This window comes from Schistocerca americana, chromosome 3, assembly GCF_021461395.2.
Source record: "Schistocerca americana isolate TAMUIC-IGC-003095 chromosome 3, iqSchAmer2.1, whole genome shotgun sequence".
In the NCBI taxonomy this organism is placed as follows: Eukaryota; Metazoa; Arthropoda; class Insecta; order Orthoptera; family Acrididae; genus Schistocerca; species Schistocerca americana.
The window spans coordinates 725,436,618-725,456,718 of record NC_060121.1 but is presented as its reverse complement, the minus strand read 5'-3'; the positions used below and the strand labels follow the sequence as shown (position 1 = coordinate 725,456,718).

At 41.6% G+C, this 20,101-nt stretch overlaps 1 protein-coding gene across 3 annotated transcripts in view; it reads right to left on the bottom strand.

Annotated features, from left to right (window-relative positions):
* Positions 1–20,101, bottom strand: part of LOC124607127 (7-methylguanosine phosphate-specific 5'-nucleotidase) — a 79,013-nt gene that overhangs the window by 52,063 nt on the left and 6,849 nt on the right. For all 3 annotated transcript variants that reach the window (XM_047139332.1, XM_047139334.1, XM_047139333.1), the window contains exons 3-5: positions 10,258–10,356; positions 3,131–3,200; positions 274–496 (exon numbers count right to left, since the gene is read on the bottom strand). In XM_047139332.1, coding sequence (XP_046995288.1) covers positions 274–496; positions 3,131–3,200; positions 10,258–10,356 — 392 coding nt within the window. The remainder of the gene's footprint in view (positions 1–273; positions 497–3,130; positions 3,201–10,257; positions 10,357–20,101) is intronic.

Below are 20,101 nucleotides of genomic sequence, written 5' to 3'. Positions count from 1 at the left end.
AAGAAGCAGGCTGATCAGATAAAGGAAAGCATCACAGAGGGGAAGCAAATAAAATAAGGACTTGAAAAGCAATTCACAAAACTGAGAAAGCTGTTCTATAATTTCTGTGCAGCATTCTAGGCTAGTACATTTATAAAGATTGCTAATTGAGAGGGCTGCAGTTCAGAAGTGGAAGTTTTTGAAAAGGACTGACAATTTATTCTATAATTGAAAATTTTATTTTGATCTGTTATTAATTACCTGTAATACATATATAAATTGCTGAGAAATTACCTGAGAGGAACTCTAGTCTGTGCAACAACTTCATGAATCTCTTGACAGTCAAAGTCATAACCTCTCAGGAGATCCTGAGCTTTGATATACCATTCCAACATGTATTCCATTTTCTGTTCTCTGGTCAACTTTGGATCAATCTCCAGTGCTCGATAATATCTGTAAAGAGCACTGGAATCTGCTTTATAACTACTAGGCAACTGCTTGCACTCTCCAAAGATACCTGACAAATGATAAACATATATTAACATTTTATTTATTCTCAAGAAGGTCCAAAAGAGAAAAGTACTTCCCTAACAAACTGACTTCTTATTAAATATATCTAAAAACAAAGATGCTGTAACTTACCAAACGAAAGCATTGGTATGTCGATAGAGACAATAAAAAACACACAAACACACACAAATTTCAAGCTTTCGCAACCCAAGGTTGCTTCATCAGGAAAGAGGGAAGGAGAGGGAAAGATGAAAGGATGTGGGTTTTAAGGGTGAGGGTAAGGAGTCATTCCAATCCCAGGAGTGTAAAGACCTACCTAAGGGGGGAAAAAAGGACAGGTATACATTTGCGCGCACGCACACACACACGCGCACACACACGCATCCATCCGCACACATACAGACACAGGCAGACATATGTAAATGTAAAGAGGTTGGGCAGAGATGTCAGTCGAGGTGGAAGTACAGAGGCAAAGATGATGTTGAATGACACATGAGGTACGAGCGGCGGCAACTAGAAATTAGCGGAGGTTGAGGCCTGATGGGTAACGGGAAGAGAGAATATATTAAATGTTGTATGAATACCTTGCCTCACATAAAACTAATATTTCTTGAATGGCATCGCCTTCACAAACACCATATAGCTACACCAATAATTTAGTTAGCAATATTTGGAACTGCTTCAGGACAAACCCATTATCAACAGCCAGATGTGAAAATATAAAGTAAATACTGCTAACACTGCAGATTTTTATGCTTGACTGTTTGCTGATTTTATTGCTTGACTGTTGAAAATAGGTTTATTCTGAAACATGTTCAGTAATTGATAAATCAATTATGTCATTCACAAAACATTATTAAAATTACATATAATCCAGTTAAATAAGTGAGCATTATAGTCCTGTAACTTATTTCTTAAATACCTATTAAAGAATGTAGAAAGGTGGGATGGAAGACGGGGGGAGGGAATGGTTAAATACTTTATTTATCAACTGGACTACGACAAAAATTACCTAGACAGGAATGAATGGGCAGATACAAAAGAAATCACAGTGGTGGAGGTCAGGAGGAGTAATATCCAGCTCAGGAAAAGTACTGATAGTTTTTGATTTACATGATCGTAACGGCAGAAGTGAATCGACGACAGTTGTTCAGCGTGCATTTCGAACGAAGTATGATGTTAAACCCCCTGATAGGTAGTGTATTAAACGTTGGTATAAGCAGTTTACAGAGAATGGGTGTTTGTGCAAAGGGAAAAGTTCTTGACGGCCGAGAACGAGTGATGAAAATGTAGCACGCATCCAGCAAGCATTTGTTCGCAGCCCAGGAAAACCGACTCGCAGAGCTAGCAGAGAGCTGCAAATTCCACAATCAACTGTATGGAGAGTCCTACGAAAAAGGTTAGTTATGAAACCTTATTGTCTGAAATTGGTTGAAGCACTGTCTGCAGCTGATAAGATACAAATAATCAATTTCTGTGATTTTATCCTCGCTCAAATGGAAACAGATGAATCTTTCGTTTCAAAGATTGTGTTTAGTGATGAAGCAACTTTCCACACTAACGGGAAAGTCAACCGTCACAATGTCTGTATATGGGGCACTGAGAATCCGCGGGAAACAACTCAGTATGAACGTGACTCGCCTAAGGTGAACGTTTTCTGTGCCATTTCAGCCAATAAAGTTTTTGGTCCCTTTTTCTTCGAAGGTGCTACTGTAACTGGACTACAGTATCTGGAGATGTTACAGAATTGGCTGTTCCCTCAGCTCGAACAAGAAGCACAACAATTCATATTTCAGCAGGATGGAGCGCCACCACATTGGCACTTGTCTGTCCATAACTACCTGAACGTCAACTACCCGAGGCGATGGATCGGCCGCCAGGCAGCCCGTGACAGAGCACTTCATCACTGGCCTCCAAGAAGCCCTGATCTTACCCCCTGCGATTTTTTCTTATGGGGGTATGTTAAGGATATGGTGTTTCGGCCACCTCTCCCAGCCACCATTGATGATTTGAAATGAGAAATAACAGCAGCTATCCAAACTGTTACACCTGATATGCTACAGAGAGTGTGGAACGAGTTGGAGTATCGGGTTGATACTGCTCGTGTGTCTGGAGGGGGCCATATTGAACATCTCTGAACTTGTTTTTGAGTGAAAAAAACCTTTTTAAATACTCTTTGTAATGATGTATAACAGAAGGTTATATTATGTTTCTTTCATTAAATACACATTTTTAAAGTTGTGGTATTCTTTTTGAATCACCCTGTATAATACCGATATATTATACAACACTGTTTACGTTGGCAAACAGTTTGAATAAGCAGCATCAGCAGCAGCAGCAAAACATGAACTGAAATGTAATAAACATGCCTGATAAATCCAATTGTTTTATGCAGGTTATGCTTAGAGTATAATTATTGCAATTATGTTATTTATGATATTTGCAAACACCATTAGTTTAATAACTCCTTGGAAACAGAAAGTAAATAAACATTTTTTTTTCACATTGCTATGGAAATCACAGGCATTTATACAGATAAATGCCCATAACAAGCTAATTGAAATCATGGAATCTTTAGTATTCATTTACAGGGTAAATGGGTAAGAAAGCATATATATTCCAAATTAAGATTTATACTTACCAAAACTTGTGAGACATCGATTTCCATTGACATGTTGTTTTGTCAGTGTTTGGTCAAAATCAAGTATTACCTGAAACAATATTCACAGCTCACTTACTATGCTTGCCAAGTGCTTCCTATAATTACAACAAACTATTGCACAATATGTGTGCGGAGGCTTAAGCAATTTTCAACTTTTTATTTTCTGATTCGTAACAATTAATCAAGTACTATCTTAGAAAATTTGCCTTTACAGCTATACCTACGTACATACTCTGCAAGCCAACATAAGGGACATGGCAGAGGGTATTAGTACCACTGTACTGTATGTATGCAAACAATCGAATTCAAATTCATCCATCCTTTTCTTCACTTTGCTTTGATTATAAGATGGATTCATTATGAACTTCATAACCTTATATTCTCTGCCATTATGACATTGCCATTATATTTTCCACCACAAAGAGAAGAAACTTTGGTGTCAGATACCCATTTTAAATACAATGGTGCCATCACAACAATTAACTCAATTGTCTTGTCACCAGCTTTAAGCTAGAATTATAATTGGAGTTTCTTTCAGTTTCTGTTAACTACCAATATCTCAGAACTGGCAGTTAAATGAACCAATATTGTTTTGAAAGTATGCCATTACTATTTTATGAGAAACTTTGTTATCTTGTTTCCCTTGACTATGTGTTGCAAGCAGCACAAGAAATGAGAAAGAGACAGACTCATCTCCCGTACAATGAACTGCCTTCAATTTTCTTTACAAACCTAGGTTACATGCATCAGAGCATTCCTGAAATAAGGAAAAAAGTTTCAAGCAACTGCATGGAAAACTGGATGGAAAGCTACAGAACTTCTCACATTAATAATAGTGTATGCTAAAGCCACAGAATGTTACATCTCACCAAGTGAAGTTTTATAAATCTGAATCCTGCATTACCTTTATGTCAGTCAGCAAGAACAACTTCAGAATTGCTTCAATTCATTGTCAGTTCTGACTTCCCCATCAAGTAATGATAGCTAGATGATTTCCTTGTCACACTGTTTTAGGACGATGCCACTCTTATGGGGAAAGGCTACCTAGATAAAAGCACTGAAATGACCTTTTGTGCTGTACAATGCTGCAACCTGAATGCACCAGTAGCAAAACATAGTATATGACAGTAAAATCCAAAGACGCTGCAAAGCCTAAATAAACTTATCAGACGGGACAGAGTTTGCAACTGTTCACTGGAACCACTTCATGATTGAAGAAATGTGAATTTTACTTATTGATGTCATTTTCTGAAGCCACAGAACTTGCCTAAAGTAGCAAATGACACTGGTAGGTGCTCTGAGTTGTCAGTCTTCTGTGATGCAAAGTAAGACCGGCTTCTGTCAGCAGCCACTCACTGGGCCACCCGAGACTACACCTGTACATTAGATTTACTACAATGTAACTAAAAAACCAGACATACTATAAAATATTGTCAGGAGCAGTTTGCCAGAAAGCAGATGTCAGGATATAGTTTAAGTAAAAGCTCCATATGCTGTATGACCAGGAGTGAAAAGAAGTTTGTTTACCTGAGGAATCAGTGCCAGCAATTTTTCAATATTTTCACCATTCATTGGTCAGGTACTTCTTAGTGTCCATAAAACGACCATGAAGTTCAAAGACCACTTGACTTGGCCTACCTTATGCAAGGGTATCTGGAAATTAGTGGGGGAGCTTAAGGCTGCTAAAGCAGATCTTAACTCTTGGAAAGGGCTTCTTCAGTCAACATGTGGGCATAATCCCATGGAAAAGTCATTAATTGATTACATTGGGCCATTGCTGCAGACCCGCAACAGGAACTGCTATATTTTCTTTGTTATAGACATATTTTCCAGGCTTTTGTGGCTCAGTCTGAGTCATGGAGTTACTGTGGCCTTAACCATCCATCATTTGTCTAAAATCTTTTCCATCTTTGGCCCTCCCAGAACTTTGGTTAGCGACAATGCTCTGGCATTTTTATACAAAGAGCATTTAACTCAGTCCATCATGAAGTCATCAAGGTAACACCCCCATCCATGATATTTGTATTTTGAAAATGCAGTAAAAGATTGCATGACGATTCAATGCTACTCCCAGCCCTCATTTGTGGAGAGGGTCAACCATAACCTCAAATCTTACACTGATAATGTTCCATGCATGCACTCAGAACAAATGTGATATTCCATCCCCTGGATGAATCTAGCATTTAACTCAGTCCATCAGGAAGTCATCAGGGTAACACCCCCATCCATGGTTTTCAGCTGCCCCCTCAATTCTCCCTGGGTCAATTTGTGGTCCATAAAGAATATCCTTCCATACAAAATCACCCCTGAAATTATCCAAAAAGAATGGCAATGAGCCAGGAGCAATATTGTTCTTGCACAACACAGACAGGCGCAGCATTATTATAAGAGTCAGCGCCTATTTAAGGTAAAAGTCAGTGACCAAGTCTTTATCTGTAAGTCTGTCGTATGAGCACAGGATGATGCCATTTTGCGCAAGTTATCACATTGCTTTGTGGGACCTTTTGTGAGGTGAGTAAAGTACTAAATCCAGTCAGCCTCTTGGTCTGCCACCTCGTTACAGGCAAGACATTGAGGGTACATGTCTCCCAGCTGAAAGGTGGCATCTAACTATAGTTGTTTCCAAGTCCTTCCCTGGGGGAGCAGGGCTTTCTAGCTTTGGGTGGGGAGGGTGAGCCGTGCAGGTTCCTACTGATCTTGTTTCCCTGGCAGGAGTCATTATCTTTGACTGACAGCCAAGCCGGGTGGACTAGAGGGCATGTGTGGAGAGCAGAAGGGAGCGTAAGAGGACAGCGTTCGGACTGGAGAGCGGCAATCGTGGAGTTACGACTTGGCCAGTCACCAGGAAGTAAGTTGCAAAACTGAGTGCTAGTGCAGCAAGCTGGGGCTAGTTGTTGTGAAATGGCTGTGGGAGTGGGTTTTAGACAGCTGGCTGCCCAGGATTATACACCAAGTCACCTGTATGGTTACTGCGATGCATCATGCAGCTCTAGTCAGTGGAATGATCTTACCTGCCTGTACCAGGAATGTCCATGTAGTAATCAACCTGGCTATTTTTCATTACTACAGCTTGTGCTATTGCATTGTAAGAAACACTACAAATTTAAAATGTAATTTATTCTGCTTGTCTTCGCATTCTGGTAGAAGTTGGCAGTTTGGGTGAATGCAACACAAGGCATATGCAATGGTAGCTTCAGAATGACTGGTATTTCGTAACTAACATTTGAATGTGAATCAAGGACAAGCTGTTGAGTGAACTTTCTTAGTGTTTGTGTTCCAGTTTGACTGAGCCTACTAAGAGCAGTTAAAATACATTCTCTTACACCATTTTGGAAAGCAAAGCTGTTTCAATCTTTGGTTATCATAATCTTAAGAATTATGTGACTTCCTCATACTGGGCAAATTCATTAGAATGCCTTTGCAGCACAGAAAACTTTGTGGTTTCTTAAGTTGTAAAACTGTTGTGCAATCTGAATCAGATTTTAGAGTCATTAGAGCATATTGTGCTGAGAGTTTAAACACCTGTACAATTAAGCAATTTAATTCATAAATGGCAGTTTGCCACTGAAGGGCTTTCTTCATTGAATGGTTAACCAAATCAGTATACATTTTATTGCATAGCTGCCCACTGCTGTCCTGAATTTCTTGTAGTTATTAAGCCTCAAGCAGGTATTTGTTCATAAGTTAACCTTTTTAATTATTCTCTTAAAGAAACTTAATTTTCACAAAATTTTAAGATCTAAATTATTTATGGCCATTTCCAATATCTAAAATTCCAAAGTTTTTAAATATTTTCATGACTTTTTTACTGTGCTATGGTTTAAGATTTTAAAGTACTGAGGACAGTAATCATGATGCTGAGCACCATAAACTGCATAACCTATGATGCAAAATAAAATTCTTTTCTGTGCCAATGTGACTATCACAGTTGAAGTAGTTCGTGACCATGACAAAAAAGATAACTCCAACAGGAAAATCAAAGCCCCCTTATGCCAAATCCTGTCTATTACAGTTTCTTTGACCAACCCTGGCAAATGAGCCATTACAAAACCTGACATTTTCTACAGGGGTCCTGACAATAATGCACCTTTTGCTATTCATGTTCACTCCCCTGTCATAATGTATGTAATCAATTTCTGAGTTTGTACTGTTTTCAGTATTGAATTAAGCATGGTACTTAAGATTTCAGATGGCTTAAACTTACTCATTATCTTATATTAATTTGGTATTGCTGATGTTTGCAGCACAGCTGTAATCTCTCTCTCTCTCTCTCTCTCTCTCTCTCTCTCTCTCTCTCTCTCTCTCTCTCTCTCTGTGTGTGTGTGTGTGTGTGTGTGTGTGTGTGTGTGTGTGTGTGTGTGTGTGTGTGTGTGTTTTATTTATGTTAATATTTAATTTTTTCTTCATTGCCTCTCCTTCCGTGTAATTTTTTTTCCTCGATATGTGCAGGTGTCATTTGTCGATGCTTCTTTTTTAAAGGTTTAATGATTTTATTTGTGAAGGGTGTTTATTATTTGCACTGTACGCTTAACTGAAGCTAAAGAGTGGAGTTTCACAATTAGAGGCACACTTCACCCTTCATGGCAATTTTCAACAGTTAACAACAGATACATGCTCAGGAGATGGGATGTGAATAGGTTGAAAGAAGCAGAGGTTGTTGAGACTTTCAGAGGGAGCATTAGGCAATAGAACAAGGGGAAGGAATACAGTAAAAGATGATTGGGTAGATTTAAGAGATGAAACAGTGAAGGCAGCAGATGATCAAACAGGTAGAGAGACAAAGCTTAGTATAAATCCTTCGATAAGACAGGAGATACTGAATTTAACTGGTGAAAGGAGAAAATATAAAAATGCAGCAAATGAAACAGGTAAAAGGGAATACAAATGTCTAAAAAATTAGGCTAACACGAAGTGCAAAATGGCTAAGCAGTAATGAATAAAGGACAAATGTTAGGACTTGTAAGCATATTTCACCAGGGGAAAAACAGATACTTCCAATAGGAATATTTAAAGAGGACTTTGGAGAAAGGGAAGCAGCTCTAGAATATCAATAGCTCATATGGAAAACCCGTCCTAAGCAAAGAAGGGGAAGCTGAAATGTGGACGGAGTATATAGAGGTCTATACATGGAAGGTAATATTACAGAAATGGAAGAGGATGGAGATCAAAATGAGATGGGAGATATAATACTGTGAGAAAATTCGACAGGGCACTGAAAGACTTAAGTTGAAGCAAGCCCCCTGGAGAAGACGACTTTCCATCAGAACTATTGATAGCCTTGGGATAGCCAGCCATGACAAAACTCTTCTATTTGGTGTGCAAAATGTATGAGACAGGCAACATACCCTCGGACTTCAGGAAGAATATCATAATTCCAATACCAAAGAAAGCAGCTGCTGACAGGTGTGAAAATTACCAAACTATCATTTTAATAAGTCGTGGTTGCAAAATCCTGACAATAATTTCTTTACAGAAGAATGGAAAAACTGGTAGAAGCTGACCTCAAGGGAAGACCTATTTTGATTTCAGAGAAATGTAGGAACATGTGAGGCAAACCTACATTTATAGCATTTGTGGATTCATAGAAAGTTTTTGTCATTATTGACTAGGATACTCTCTGTGAAATTCGGAATGTAGCAGGGGTAAAATACATGGAACGAAAGGCTATTTACAATTTGTATAGAAACCAGAAGGCAGTTATAAGAGTCTGTGCATGAAAGGGAAGGAGTTGTTGAGAAGAGAGTGGGAGAGGGTCGCAGCCTATTCCCAATGTTATTCAGTTTGTACATGGAGCAAGCAGTAAAGGATACCAAAGAAAAATTTGGAGTAGGAATTAAAGTTCAGGGAGAAGAATTAAAAGTCTTGAAGTTCGCTGATGACACTGTCATTCTGTCACAGACAGTAAAAGACTTGGAAGAGCAACTGAACAGAATGGAAATGCATTTGAAGGAGGTTATGAAATGAACATCAACAAAAGCAAGACAAGACTAATGAAATGTAGTTGAATTACATCAGGTGATGCTGAAGGAATTAGACTAGAAAAGGTGACATTCAAAGTAGTGGATAGGTTTTGCTATTTGGACAGCAAAATAATTGTTGATGGTCGACATAGGATATAAAATGTAGACTGGAAATTGCAAGGAAAGCGCTTCTGGAGAAGATAAATTTACTAACATTAAATACTGATTTAAGTGTTAGGAAGTCTTTTCTCGAAGTATTTGTGTGGAGTGCAGCCACATATGGAAGTGAAACATGGACAATTAACAGTTTAGACTAGAAGAAAACAGATGCTTTTGAAATGTGGTGCTTCAGCCAAATGCTGAAGATTAGGTGGACAGATCATGTAATCAATTATTAGGTACTGAATAGAATTGGGGAGACAAGAAATATGTGGCACAACTTAACTAAAAGAAGGGATAGGACAAATTCTGAGGCCTCACGGGATCACCAATTTTGCACCGGAGGAGAGTGAGAGGGGGAGGAAGACCAATGGATTAATACAGTAGCCTACATAGATTCACAAGGATGTAGGTTGCAGTAATTATTTGGAGAGAAAGGAGTTTGCACAGGATATAATAGGGTGGAGAGATGCAATACACCAGTCTTCAGACCTCAACAATAACAGATTGATATACCTCTTGCTCTATCTCGTAACACTATAATCATAACACCCAAAAACCAACCAGACAGGATTGCCATAGCAGGGGATGTTTTAAAGTGCTTATTCCTTAACACTAAAGACACCACCTACTGTAAATTACTAGTAGTTCATACATTTGACAGTTTAATGGGTTTATACGGATTATAAATATTGAACACTAATAGTTCCCTGACAAACCCACTATATCTTTACATCAAAATAGCACAACAGACTGATATCTGTCAGAAATGTATTGAAAAATACAGATGGCATAAAGTGAAAGGATCACATGGATGTACAAAAAAAGGGTAGACACCTTAAAAAGGGGGAAATTAATGATTAAAACATATCTGTTAAAGGATCTGTGTCCTGGAAGAGATTTGTACAAAACTGACATAGCTGACAAAAACAACACACAACAAACACATACGTATTAAATAGGCAGTTATAAGCTGCACATACATACCTGCAACTTATCCTTCCCATCACTGATAATCCTGTTGACCATCTCCTCGACATGATTTTTGTCCTTAATGTGAACAGCTCTACTTAATAAGGCCTTTACCTGCAAAATATAAATGTATCGTCTATTTTCCATGTAAGTAAACCAAAATAAAATTAGCAGCTGCATGTAAATGAAAGCTGGATTATACACAGTGCACAATTCCTTGTGTGCAGCTGGATAATAAGTTAAAATAAGAGTCAATACATAGATAAACTTATCAAGATGTTAAGATCAACATGATTTGCTATTAAAAGTATATCTTGTTACATTTACTTAAAGACATGTGTGTGTATTGCTTATTTTCATCCCTGTCTCCACATTCTCTTACAGAATTATTGTGGGGCAGTGAACTTAAAACAAATTAAGTATTACGCTGGTCCATAAGTTTGTAGCATTTTAGTTTTGCATATTGGTATTAAGGTTGCTATGGGTTTGTTTATCAACTGTCATTTTTTATTTGTAGTTCACTGTTGCTATTGCAGTTCACATAATGTCATTCTGTCATTTGGATACAGTGAATGGAGTGTTAAGTGGAGAAATCAGACATTTCTGACATATCCTTCAGTTTGAGTTCAATAGAGGAGTGACAGCAATGGAGACAACCAGAAGAATTTGGCTTGTGTATGGGGATAATGCCATTAGATAGAGCACGGCAAAAAATTGTTTTCTCGTTTTGAGGAGGATCTTTTTGACATTTAATTAATGACATTCAAAATGACCTATGAAAACAGTTTAAATGCTAAATCCACAATGATCTGCATTAGTGAACTAGAGAACTGGCAAATGTGATGAACTGAGATCACTCCACCTCGGAAATTTGCTTGCAATGGGGAAGATTAAAAAATTGGTTGTAAGGGTGTTGCATGCTCTAAGCCAAAATCACAGAAAACAGTGGGTGGCAAGTGTGCATCTCTGCTTGCTCGGGCTCATGAGCAACACCGACCATTCCTATTGTGTATCACTACTGGTGACAAGAAATGGTGTTTTTATGCTAACATAAGCAAGAGAGAGGAATGGTTGAGCCTAAACAAAGCAGCAATTCCCCATACAAAGACCTGTGAGCTTCCACAAAAGATAATGTTTGATATCTGGTGAAACAGTGACAGTGTGGTATACTATGTATTGCTTGGCTGAGGTGTGACCACCGCTGCTGACATTTACTGTCAACAACTGAGATTTCTTGCAGACACAATCTTAGAACCACAACCAGTACGACTGTGCGAAGTGATCTTACTCCACTATAATGCCTGTCTGCATTCTGCTAGACAGAAAAAAAAAAAAAAAAAAAAAAAAAAAAAAAAAAAAAAAAAAAAAAAAAAAAAAAAAAAAAATCGCTATGCAGGAGTTGGGATAGGAAGTCATTCCACACCACCTTATTCAGCTGATCTTGCACCCTCAGATTTTCACCTTTTCCACTCTCTATTGAATAACCTTCAAGAAACTTTCTTTACGGATGAAAACACACATGGCTCGACAAGTTCTCTGCCTCAAAACCACACGATCTCTACAGTTGTGGAACCGAGAAGTTACCCCAGCAATGGCAGGCTGCTGCAAATTGTGGAGGAGAATATATTATTGATGACTCAAGTCTCCTGTTATGCATATCTGTTGTGTTTATTAAACTTATGGAGAAATGCTGTGAGCTTAAGCACCAATGTGATACTTTATATGCAATATTGATACTGGTCAATAAACAGATGATCACATATCTTACAGAAACCTTTTCAGGTGATCTGAATTCTTGCACTCACTTTCCAGTACATTAAAAGGTCTTAATAGTTTATATATATATATATTGGTGAAAGTATCCCCATCAGTCCTGGTGCAAACCAGATAGCAGGGGAAAGGTTTCGCCCCTAGCTGATAGTAAAAATTAGTGCTAGCAAACTGTCACATACACAAACACAATTTCAGTCTTAAAACTAATTTTCATGCTGGCTTGGCTTCCTTGTCTAGGATTCAGAATGTGGAGTTATGTACTCTGGCACAAAGAAAGTCAACAAGCTACCATCTAACATAAAGCAAGATTGTAAACCTCAAAAAAATCGAAAGAAAATTAAAAATATTCTTCATGAGCCACTCTTTCCACAAATCAACTGTGTATCCAGTTTAAATGGTTTGTAAGTTCTGTTACTTACATGACAAACAGCAGTGTCCATTGTAAAGATGCATAACAAGTAGTAATCTATTGCAAATATTTTCTTTGAAAAATATTAGTATCATCAAGTGAACATTAAACCACCAATAGAAGATCAACATCTGCTTTCTTCCAAATAGCTGGCTACTTTAAAATTAGCTGGCGTATGCTTGAATAGGATTAAGCAGTGTAATGATGTACTGTATATAGTACACAGACTGTTTCTATGATTTGTTTGTCTGCTGTTAACGTATTCCTTGACTCATTTCACATCCCTGAAGTTTCTTTTTCTTAATGGTATCTATGGAACATGGTAAAATGAAAGAAAGAAAGGTGCCAGTTTGGCTACAAACTGGTGAAGAAAATGAGTATTTTGTCATAACAGTAACTGTATTTATTGAGCGTACATTTTGTACACATTCCTGCAAAATAATAATAATAATATCATGTATGAAAAAGTTCCCGGAACTGCACAAGCTTACAAAAGACATTTATAAAAAATCAAAATATTCGACTTTTAGAAAGAACTGTCAAACCAGAGTTGAAATGAAATGTACATAGAAACCAACGTAAATTTGAAATTCTCTAAATTGTCAACATTATTTAAACTGAACTTTGAAAAGACATTCACAAAAGTAGCCATATCAGTACCAATGTCTCGCAAAAACAAATAGATTCAGCAGGTATTAAGAAGTCCTCCCAAACCCTAAACTGATATCAGTGAGTATTGTGAAGCTGTGATAACAATGATTACCAAAGTACAAAGGACAATTAAACCATGCAGAAAGTCATATATATGTTCAGTAAATGTGAGAAAAAAAATCAGTGCCATATCTCAATGAGGAACTTGAAACATTCAGCACAAGGCACCAGCATGTAGAAGAACTAAATTTACAGGAATAGTTGACCATGCACTGGATATATATCTACCCAGCAGATCAGTTTATAATGGGAGGAACTTCCATGGTATACAATCACTGTCAATAAACTGAGCTTACTGCATAATAGCGGTAACACAAAAGTGCAGGGCTGTAGATAGAGAGATGCTGAATGAAAAACATTTGAATGTGAAGAGAACAATGCATGATGACTTCAATGACTACCGCACCAGAATATTGTCAAGTGGTCTTTCACAAAACCCAAAGAAATTCTGGTCATATATAAAGGCTGTTAGGGGCACTAAAGTTAGTGTCCACTCCCTAGATGGTTGGTTGGTTGATTGGACCAAACAGCTAGGTCATCAGTCCCTTGTTTCAAATGTGGTCCATTCAGATAGTGTGACATCTCAGAAAAGTCAGAACGATAAAAGGGAAAAGGCTAAAAAATGTAAAAGTGCAGTCATGTCGTCAATGGTAAAAACAAAATGAGGTAAGTCAGCAAGAGAGCGACCCCAACACTATGCTAGAGGCAGGAAATATATCACCTCTGAAGCAGTAGAGGCAAGACCACTTGCGACTTAAAAGTGTTCAACCGCTAGAATGTAGAAGTGCGTATGGGAAAAGGAGACTAGCCAATCCTAAAAAGTGATAAAAACTGAGTAAAAGGGGAAGAAAAGAGGATCTTAGCCAGGAAAGGGAGTAGGGAATCTCCAAACACAGCATACAGTGGGAGATACCCCAACGCTCAATGCCCTGCCCCAACACCAGAGTGAGATTTAAAACCTTAAAACTGAGAATAAAATCCACTTTCCCGGAGGAAACAGAACCAGTTTGACTATCCGGGAATCGTCAGCCAACATTAAAGGTAAAGTGAGAGGGAGGCTGTAGTCAGTACGGAGAGCCAAAAGAAGGGGGCATTCCGCCGAAATGTGGGCTACTGATTGGAAGGCTCCACAACCAAAAAGTGGGGGTGGCTCATTACACAAAAGAAAACCATGTGTCAGCCTGGTATGGCTGATGCAGAGACGACACAGTGTGGTTGAGTCCTTTCGGGAGAGGCGAAAGGAAGAACGCCATGGGCCTGGTGTCACCTTAACCGCACGAAGTTTATTAGACAGGGAGGTAGCCTCCCAAGAGTTGGCCCATGATTGTGCAAAGTGGGATTTGATGTGAAGCCATAAATCCGCTGCAGGAGGGGTTACAGAGAATGGAGGGTAAGTGACTGCTCCCTCAGTCAAACGATCAGCAAGCTCATTACCTGGGATACCCACATGGCCAGGGACCCAAAGGAAGTCAACGGAACAAGCAGCACGGTGAAGATCAGCGAGATGGTCATGGATGGCAGAGACCAAGGGATGGCGCAAAAAACACCAGTCAATAGCCAGAAGGCCACTCATTGAGGCCATACATAACAAAGCGCGGTTCTGATGGGACTGTTTAATAAAGGAAAGGGCCTGGGAAATTGCCTTCAATTCCACAGTAAACACCCCCACATGTAGATAGCAGCAGATGATTTTCCATGCCAACAGAGGACGTGAAGGCATATCCCATATGATCAGCACACTTAGAGCCAAAAATTCACCGGAAAAAGGAACGGAACACCATCAGGGGGGATGGAATCTTTCGGTCCTCAGCAGAGATCCATCCAAATTCGGGGCCGAGGAACTAACCGGGGGGAGAGGGGGGGGGGGGGGGGGGGAGGTCGCGGAAGACAGGACAAAGAAGGAAGCTGAAAATCATGGCGAAGAGATGCAAGGTGGAGCCCAACCGCTAAACCCAACCAAGGGTGACGTCCATGGTCTGGGAACAGGATAGAATAGGAAGGACAAGTGGGAGAGGAACGGACAGCAACTGCATAAGACACCAGAAGCTGGGACCGCCGAACAGAAAAGGAGGGGGGAGGGGGGAAGGATCCCAGCTTCAACCAGGAGACTATCAACAGGGCTAGTAGGGAAGGCACCGGTGGCCAAACAGATCCACGATGGTGGACTGGACCCAGCATGTGCAGTGTGGAAGGAGCAGCCGAACCATAAACTTGACAATCATAGTCCAAGCGAGACAGAACTAAAGCATGATAGAGGCGGAGAAGGATGGAGCGGTCCACACCCCAAGAGGTGTGGGCAAGGAAGCGAAGAACATTAAGTTTACGGAAACATCCCGCCTTCAGAAGTCTGATATGGGGCAGCCAAGTGAGCTTGTTGTCGAAAAGAAGACTCAGGAAACAAAACTGTGGGACCACAGGCAATCGTTGTGCATCGAGATAGAGCTCTGGATCGGGGTGGATCATAGCACATCGACAGAAGTGGACCACCCGCGATTTTAAAGGAGAGAATTGAAACCCGTGTGAGAGGGTCCATGCAGAGGCACGCCGTATAGCTCCCTGGAGTTGCCGCTCTGCAGAGGCCATTGAAGAGGAACTAACCCAAATGCAGCAATCATCCACATACAGAGCAAGGGTGACCAAAGACCCGACAGAGGCCACAAGTCCATTGATAGCAATGAGGAAAAAAAGTACACTCAATACAGAACCCTGTGGAATGCCAGTCTCCTGGGTCCATGGAGAACTAAAAACAGTACCAACCCAAACCCTGAACGATCGATGGAACAGGAAATGGCAGATAAAAATCGGGAGTGGGCCCCGAACCCCACTAATGAAGTGTAAGTAAGATGTGATGGCGCCAAGCCGTGTCATAGGCCATGTGAAGGTCGAAAAATTCTCCAACCAAATGGCGGCGCTGGGAATAAACCCGCCGAACTGCGGATTACAAGCAAAATAAATGATCGATCGGAGAAGGTCTCTCTCAGAAGCCACACTGGTAAGGGGACAATAGATCCCGAGATTCGGCTACCATCTGTTCTAGTAACTTGCAAACAACATTTGTCAGACTAATTGGCCAATAGCTTTCAACAAATAGGGGGTTCTTACTAGGCTTAAGGGCAGGAACCACGATGCTATCCCTCCACTGAAAAGGGAAGTCACCCTGGAGCCAAATACGGTTAAACACCCAGAGAAGATGTTGCCATTGTGGAGCACTGAGATGTTGAAGCAATGGGTTATGAATAGAGTCTGGGCCAGGGGCCGTATCATGAGAAGAAGAAAGTGCAGAAAGAAATTCCCATTCAGTAAAAGGTTCGTTGTAAGATTCTGGCTGACAAGGGGTAAAACTTACGGCAGAAGCTTCGGCCCGCTGTTTCCGATGAAGGAAAGCAGCCGGATAGGAGGCTGATGCTGATGCCGTTGCAAAATGGGTCGCAAGATGTTCCGCAAGAATCTGTGGGTCCTGATGGAAACCTTGGAGAGAGCGAAGTGTAGCCCATACCCGTGACAGAGGGACAGTAGAGCCAAGGGAAGAAACAAAGCGTTCCCAACAAATCCATTTGCTCTGTTTGCCTAAATAATGGGCTTTAGCATGAAGGCATTCAAAGGTAATAATGTTGGCAACAGATGGGTGCCTCTTAAGGTGTTGCAAAGCTCAACGGCGATCACGGATGGCAATGGCAATGGCCGTACTCCACCACGGGACTTGCCGGCGGCGAAATAGTCCAGATGAGCGCGGTACAGCAAGGCTAGCAGAGCGAACAGTCGTGTGTCAGACACGTCACGTAGGACGTCATCAATACAACCCGACAAAGAGGGAGAAAACACGACCAGTGCAGTGTATAGAGGTCAATCGGCACGTTGGAAAGACCAACGAGGTAATCTGTCCATCGGGGAGTGGGAAGGGAGCTAGAGAATCAACGGGAAATGGTCACTATCACAAAGGTCGTCGTGTGGTGACCAGTTTAATGAAGGAAGGAGGGAGGGAGAAGAAAGAGAAAGATCAATGGCACAACAGGTACCATGACCGGCACTGAAATGGGTAGGGGAGCCATCGTTAAGAAGGCACAAGTTGTTGTCTGCAATAAACTGGTCTGTGAGAAGACCTCGTCTAGATGGAAATGCACTGCCCCACAAGGGATGATGAGCATTAAAATCCCCGAGAAGGAGGAACGGAGGAGGAAGTTGCTGAAAAAGGGCAGTTAAGGCAGCAAGTGTAAGAATCCTGACAGGAGGGAGATAAAGATTGCAAACCATGACCTCAGCGTCCAGGTGGACCCTAACAGCAACCGCTTCCAATGTAGTTTGAAGAAGAATCCATGTGCTAGCAACGTCTGTATGGACCAACATACAAACCCAGCAGAAGCCCACAGGGGGCCGACCCGATTTCGACAGAAAACACGGAACGTACAGAGGGTCGGTAAGTGCTCAACAGTAAAATGAGATTCCCGTAGAACCACACAAGCTGCAGAGTAAGACGAAATAAGGAATTTCAACTTCAGAAGGTGACAGTAATATCCATTACAATTCCATTGGATAACCACAGAACGATGATGCAAATGGGGGTTGAACAGGCTAAAGCCAGTCATGCCACCGGGTCACCATCCGTCACCGACAAGGAGGGGGCGACATCCATGAACAACAGGTCAGTATCTGATTGTGAAACCGGGGATGGGACCTCTGGTGACACCAGGGCTCCTTGTGCCGTTACGTTTCTTCTTCTTTTCTGTTTGAGATCGAGGAGGGCTACATGGCATAAAGGAGCCAGCTGCAGCAAAATCGGGAACAGAAAGAGATCGGGCGACCTGGCATGTGGCATAAATGAGCCAGCTGTAGCAAGATCGGGAACAGAAAGAGATCGGGCGACCTGGGGGCCAACAGACTGTGGTTCTCACAGTTGTCGTGTGGCAACAGACTGTTGGCCTGGAAAGTGCCGGGAAGGGGTATCCCGGAAGGGACGCCCTTAACCGGCAGACGCCAAAGAAGTGGGACACTTTTCCAGCTGGGGAGGGGGAGCAGCGCCTGGAGGAGAAGGTGTGGGAGCCACAGGGAAGGGAGGGAGGGAGGAGAGAGGTCTGGGACTGGAGTAAGGAAGGGGGAGGATGGGGTGAAGATGTAACTAAAGCATAACTAGACGTCATGGACACAGGGTGAAAACGTGCATACTTCTTACGAGCCTCAGTGTAGGTTAAACGATCAAGGGACTTATACTACTGTATCTTCTTTTCCCCTTCTTATATACTGGGCAATCTGGTGAACGTGGAGAATGATTGCCATGACAATTCACAAACACAGGAGGGGGAACACAGGAACTCCCCTAATGGAGTGGACGTCCACAGTCACCACAGAGAGGGGCCTGCGAACAGCGGGAAGACATGTCCAAAACGCAAGCACTTAAAACTCCTCATAGGAAGTGGGATGTACGGCTTCACATCACATCGATAAACCATAATCTTTACTTTCTCAGGTAGGGGTATTTAGAGACTGGTGGGGGGTAATGGACACAACAGTTGTGCCAAGATGGTTACAGGCGCGAAGGGCCGCAGACTTGGCAGCTGAAGCAGTTATGTTCAACAATGAACCCGACTGCATCTTGCTCAGGGAGTCCACTTCGCCAAACTTGTCTTCAATGTGTTCCACAAAGAATAAAGGTTCGGTATTGGTGAAAGTATCCCCATCAGTCCTGGTGCAAACCAGATAGCAGGGGAAAGGTTTCGCCCCTAGCCGACGGGCCTGACCCTCCTCCCAGGGGGTAGCCATGGAAGGGAAGGCCGAAGGGCCAGGAGAAGCAGCACTAAAAGTATCAGTTCCACTCAGAGAGACGCCCGCAGAAGAATGGCCAGAGTTTTGGACCCGTATGCGTTTCATTTGCATAGTGTCCGCCCTAATACCACCAACTCCAATCGGGGGCTCTCCTCACGGGCGCCACCCAGCCACAGTAAGGGCGGTCTGACACGGTGGCCATTGCTGGGAGTTCCGACCAGGATGACAAGCAACCACCCCTAGGGTTACATGAGGTGGTCACAGCTCAGGTATCAGAAGTGTGATCCCTGTGTGTTCAGGGGCCTCAACCAAAAGGGTACATAGCGACCCCACCACACGGGCTGGCTACCGTGCTGGCTATGCACCCTAGCATCAGACAACGACGTGAAAGAAAAGGTGGAATGAACTAGGAGGGTACATGTCGGAGGCACTAGGTAAGGTGCTCTTCCCAAAATGGCTCACACTATGGAAGAGAAATTTAGTAATGGTGGTCAAACCCCAGAGGGGGACCAGGAAATGCCAAAAGGATGAGGTGATTACGCAACAAAACTAAATTGCAAAACCAACATAACCAGGAGGATAGTGGGGCCAACATAAGTAAGGACACCAAGAGAGGGAGAGGAGAGGGCGAAGGGGAAGGAGCAAGGAGAGGAAAGGAGGGGAAGGGCAAGGAAATGCAGCCCTGGAAAGAAGGAAGGCTGCAATAGCTCGGGGCCCCACGTTCGCCACGCACATACTCACGAAAGAACCGTGAGCCCCCCTGGGGGATCCACTCCCTAGAGAATCAAACAGGAACTGAAACTATGAGTAGCAAAGCAAAAGCTCAAATGCTTAATTCTGTTTCTAAATGTCCCTTTAGAAAGGGAAACCCACTGGAATTGCACCAATTTCATTCTCATACCACTGAAAAGATGAATAAAATTAGTATTTAATGCCAGTGTTGTCAAGAAACAGCTGAAAGCATTATAACTGAACAGAGCTCCAAAGACCAACTAAATTCCTGTCAGATTCTATAGTGAATTTGCAACCAAGTTAGTCCCTCTTCTAACTATAATCTATTGTACATCCCTCAAACAAAAACTGTGCCCAGTTCTTCAAAAAAAGCACAGGTCACACATGCCTACAAAAAGGGTAATAGAAGTGACTCACAAAACTACCATCCAATATCGTTGACATTGATCTGTTGTAGAGTCTTAGGACATATTCTGA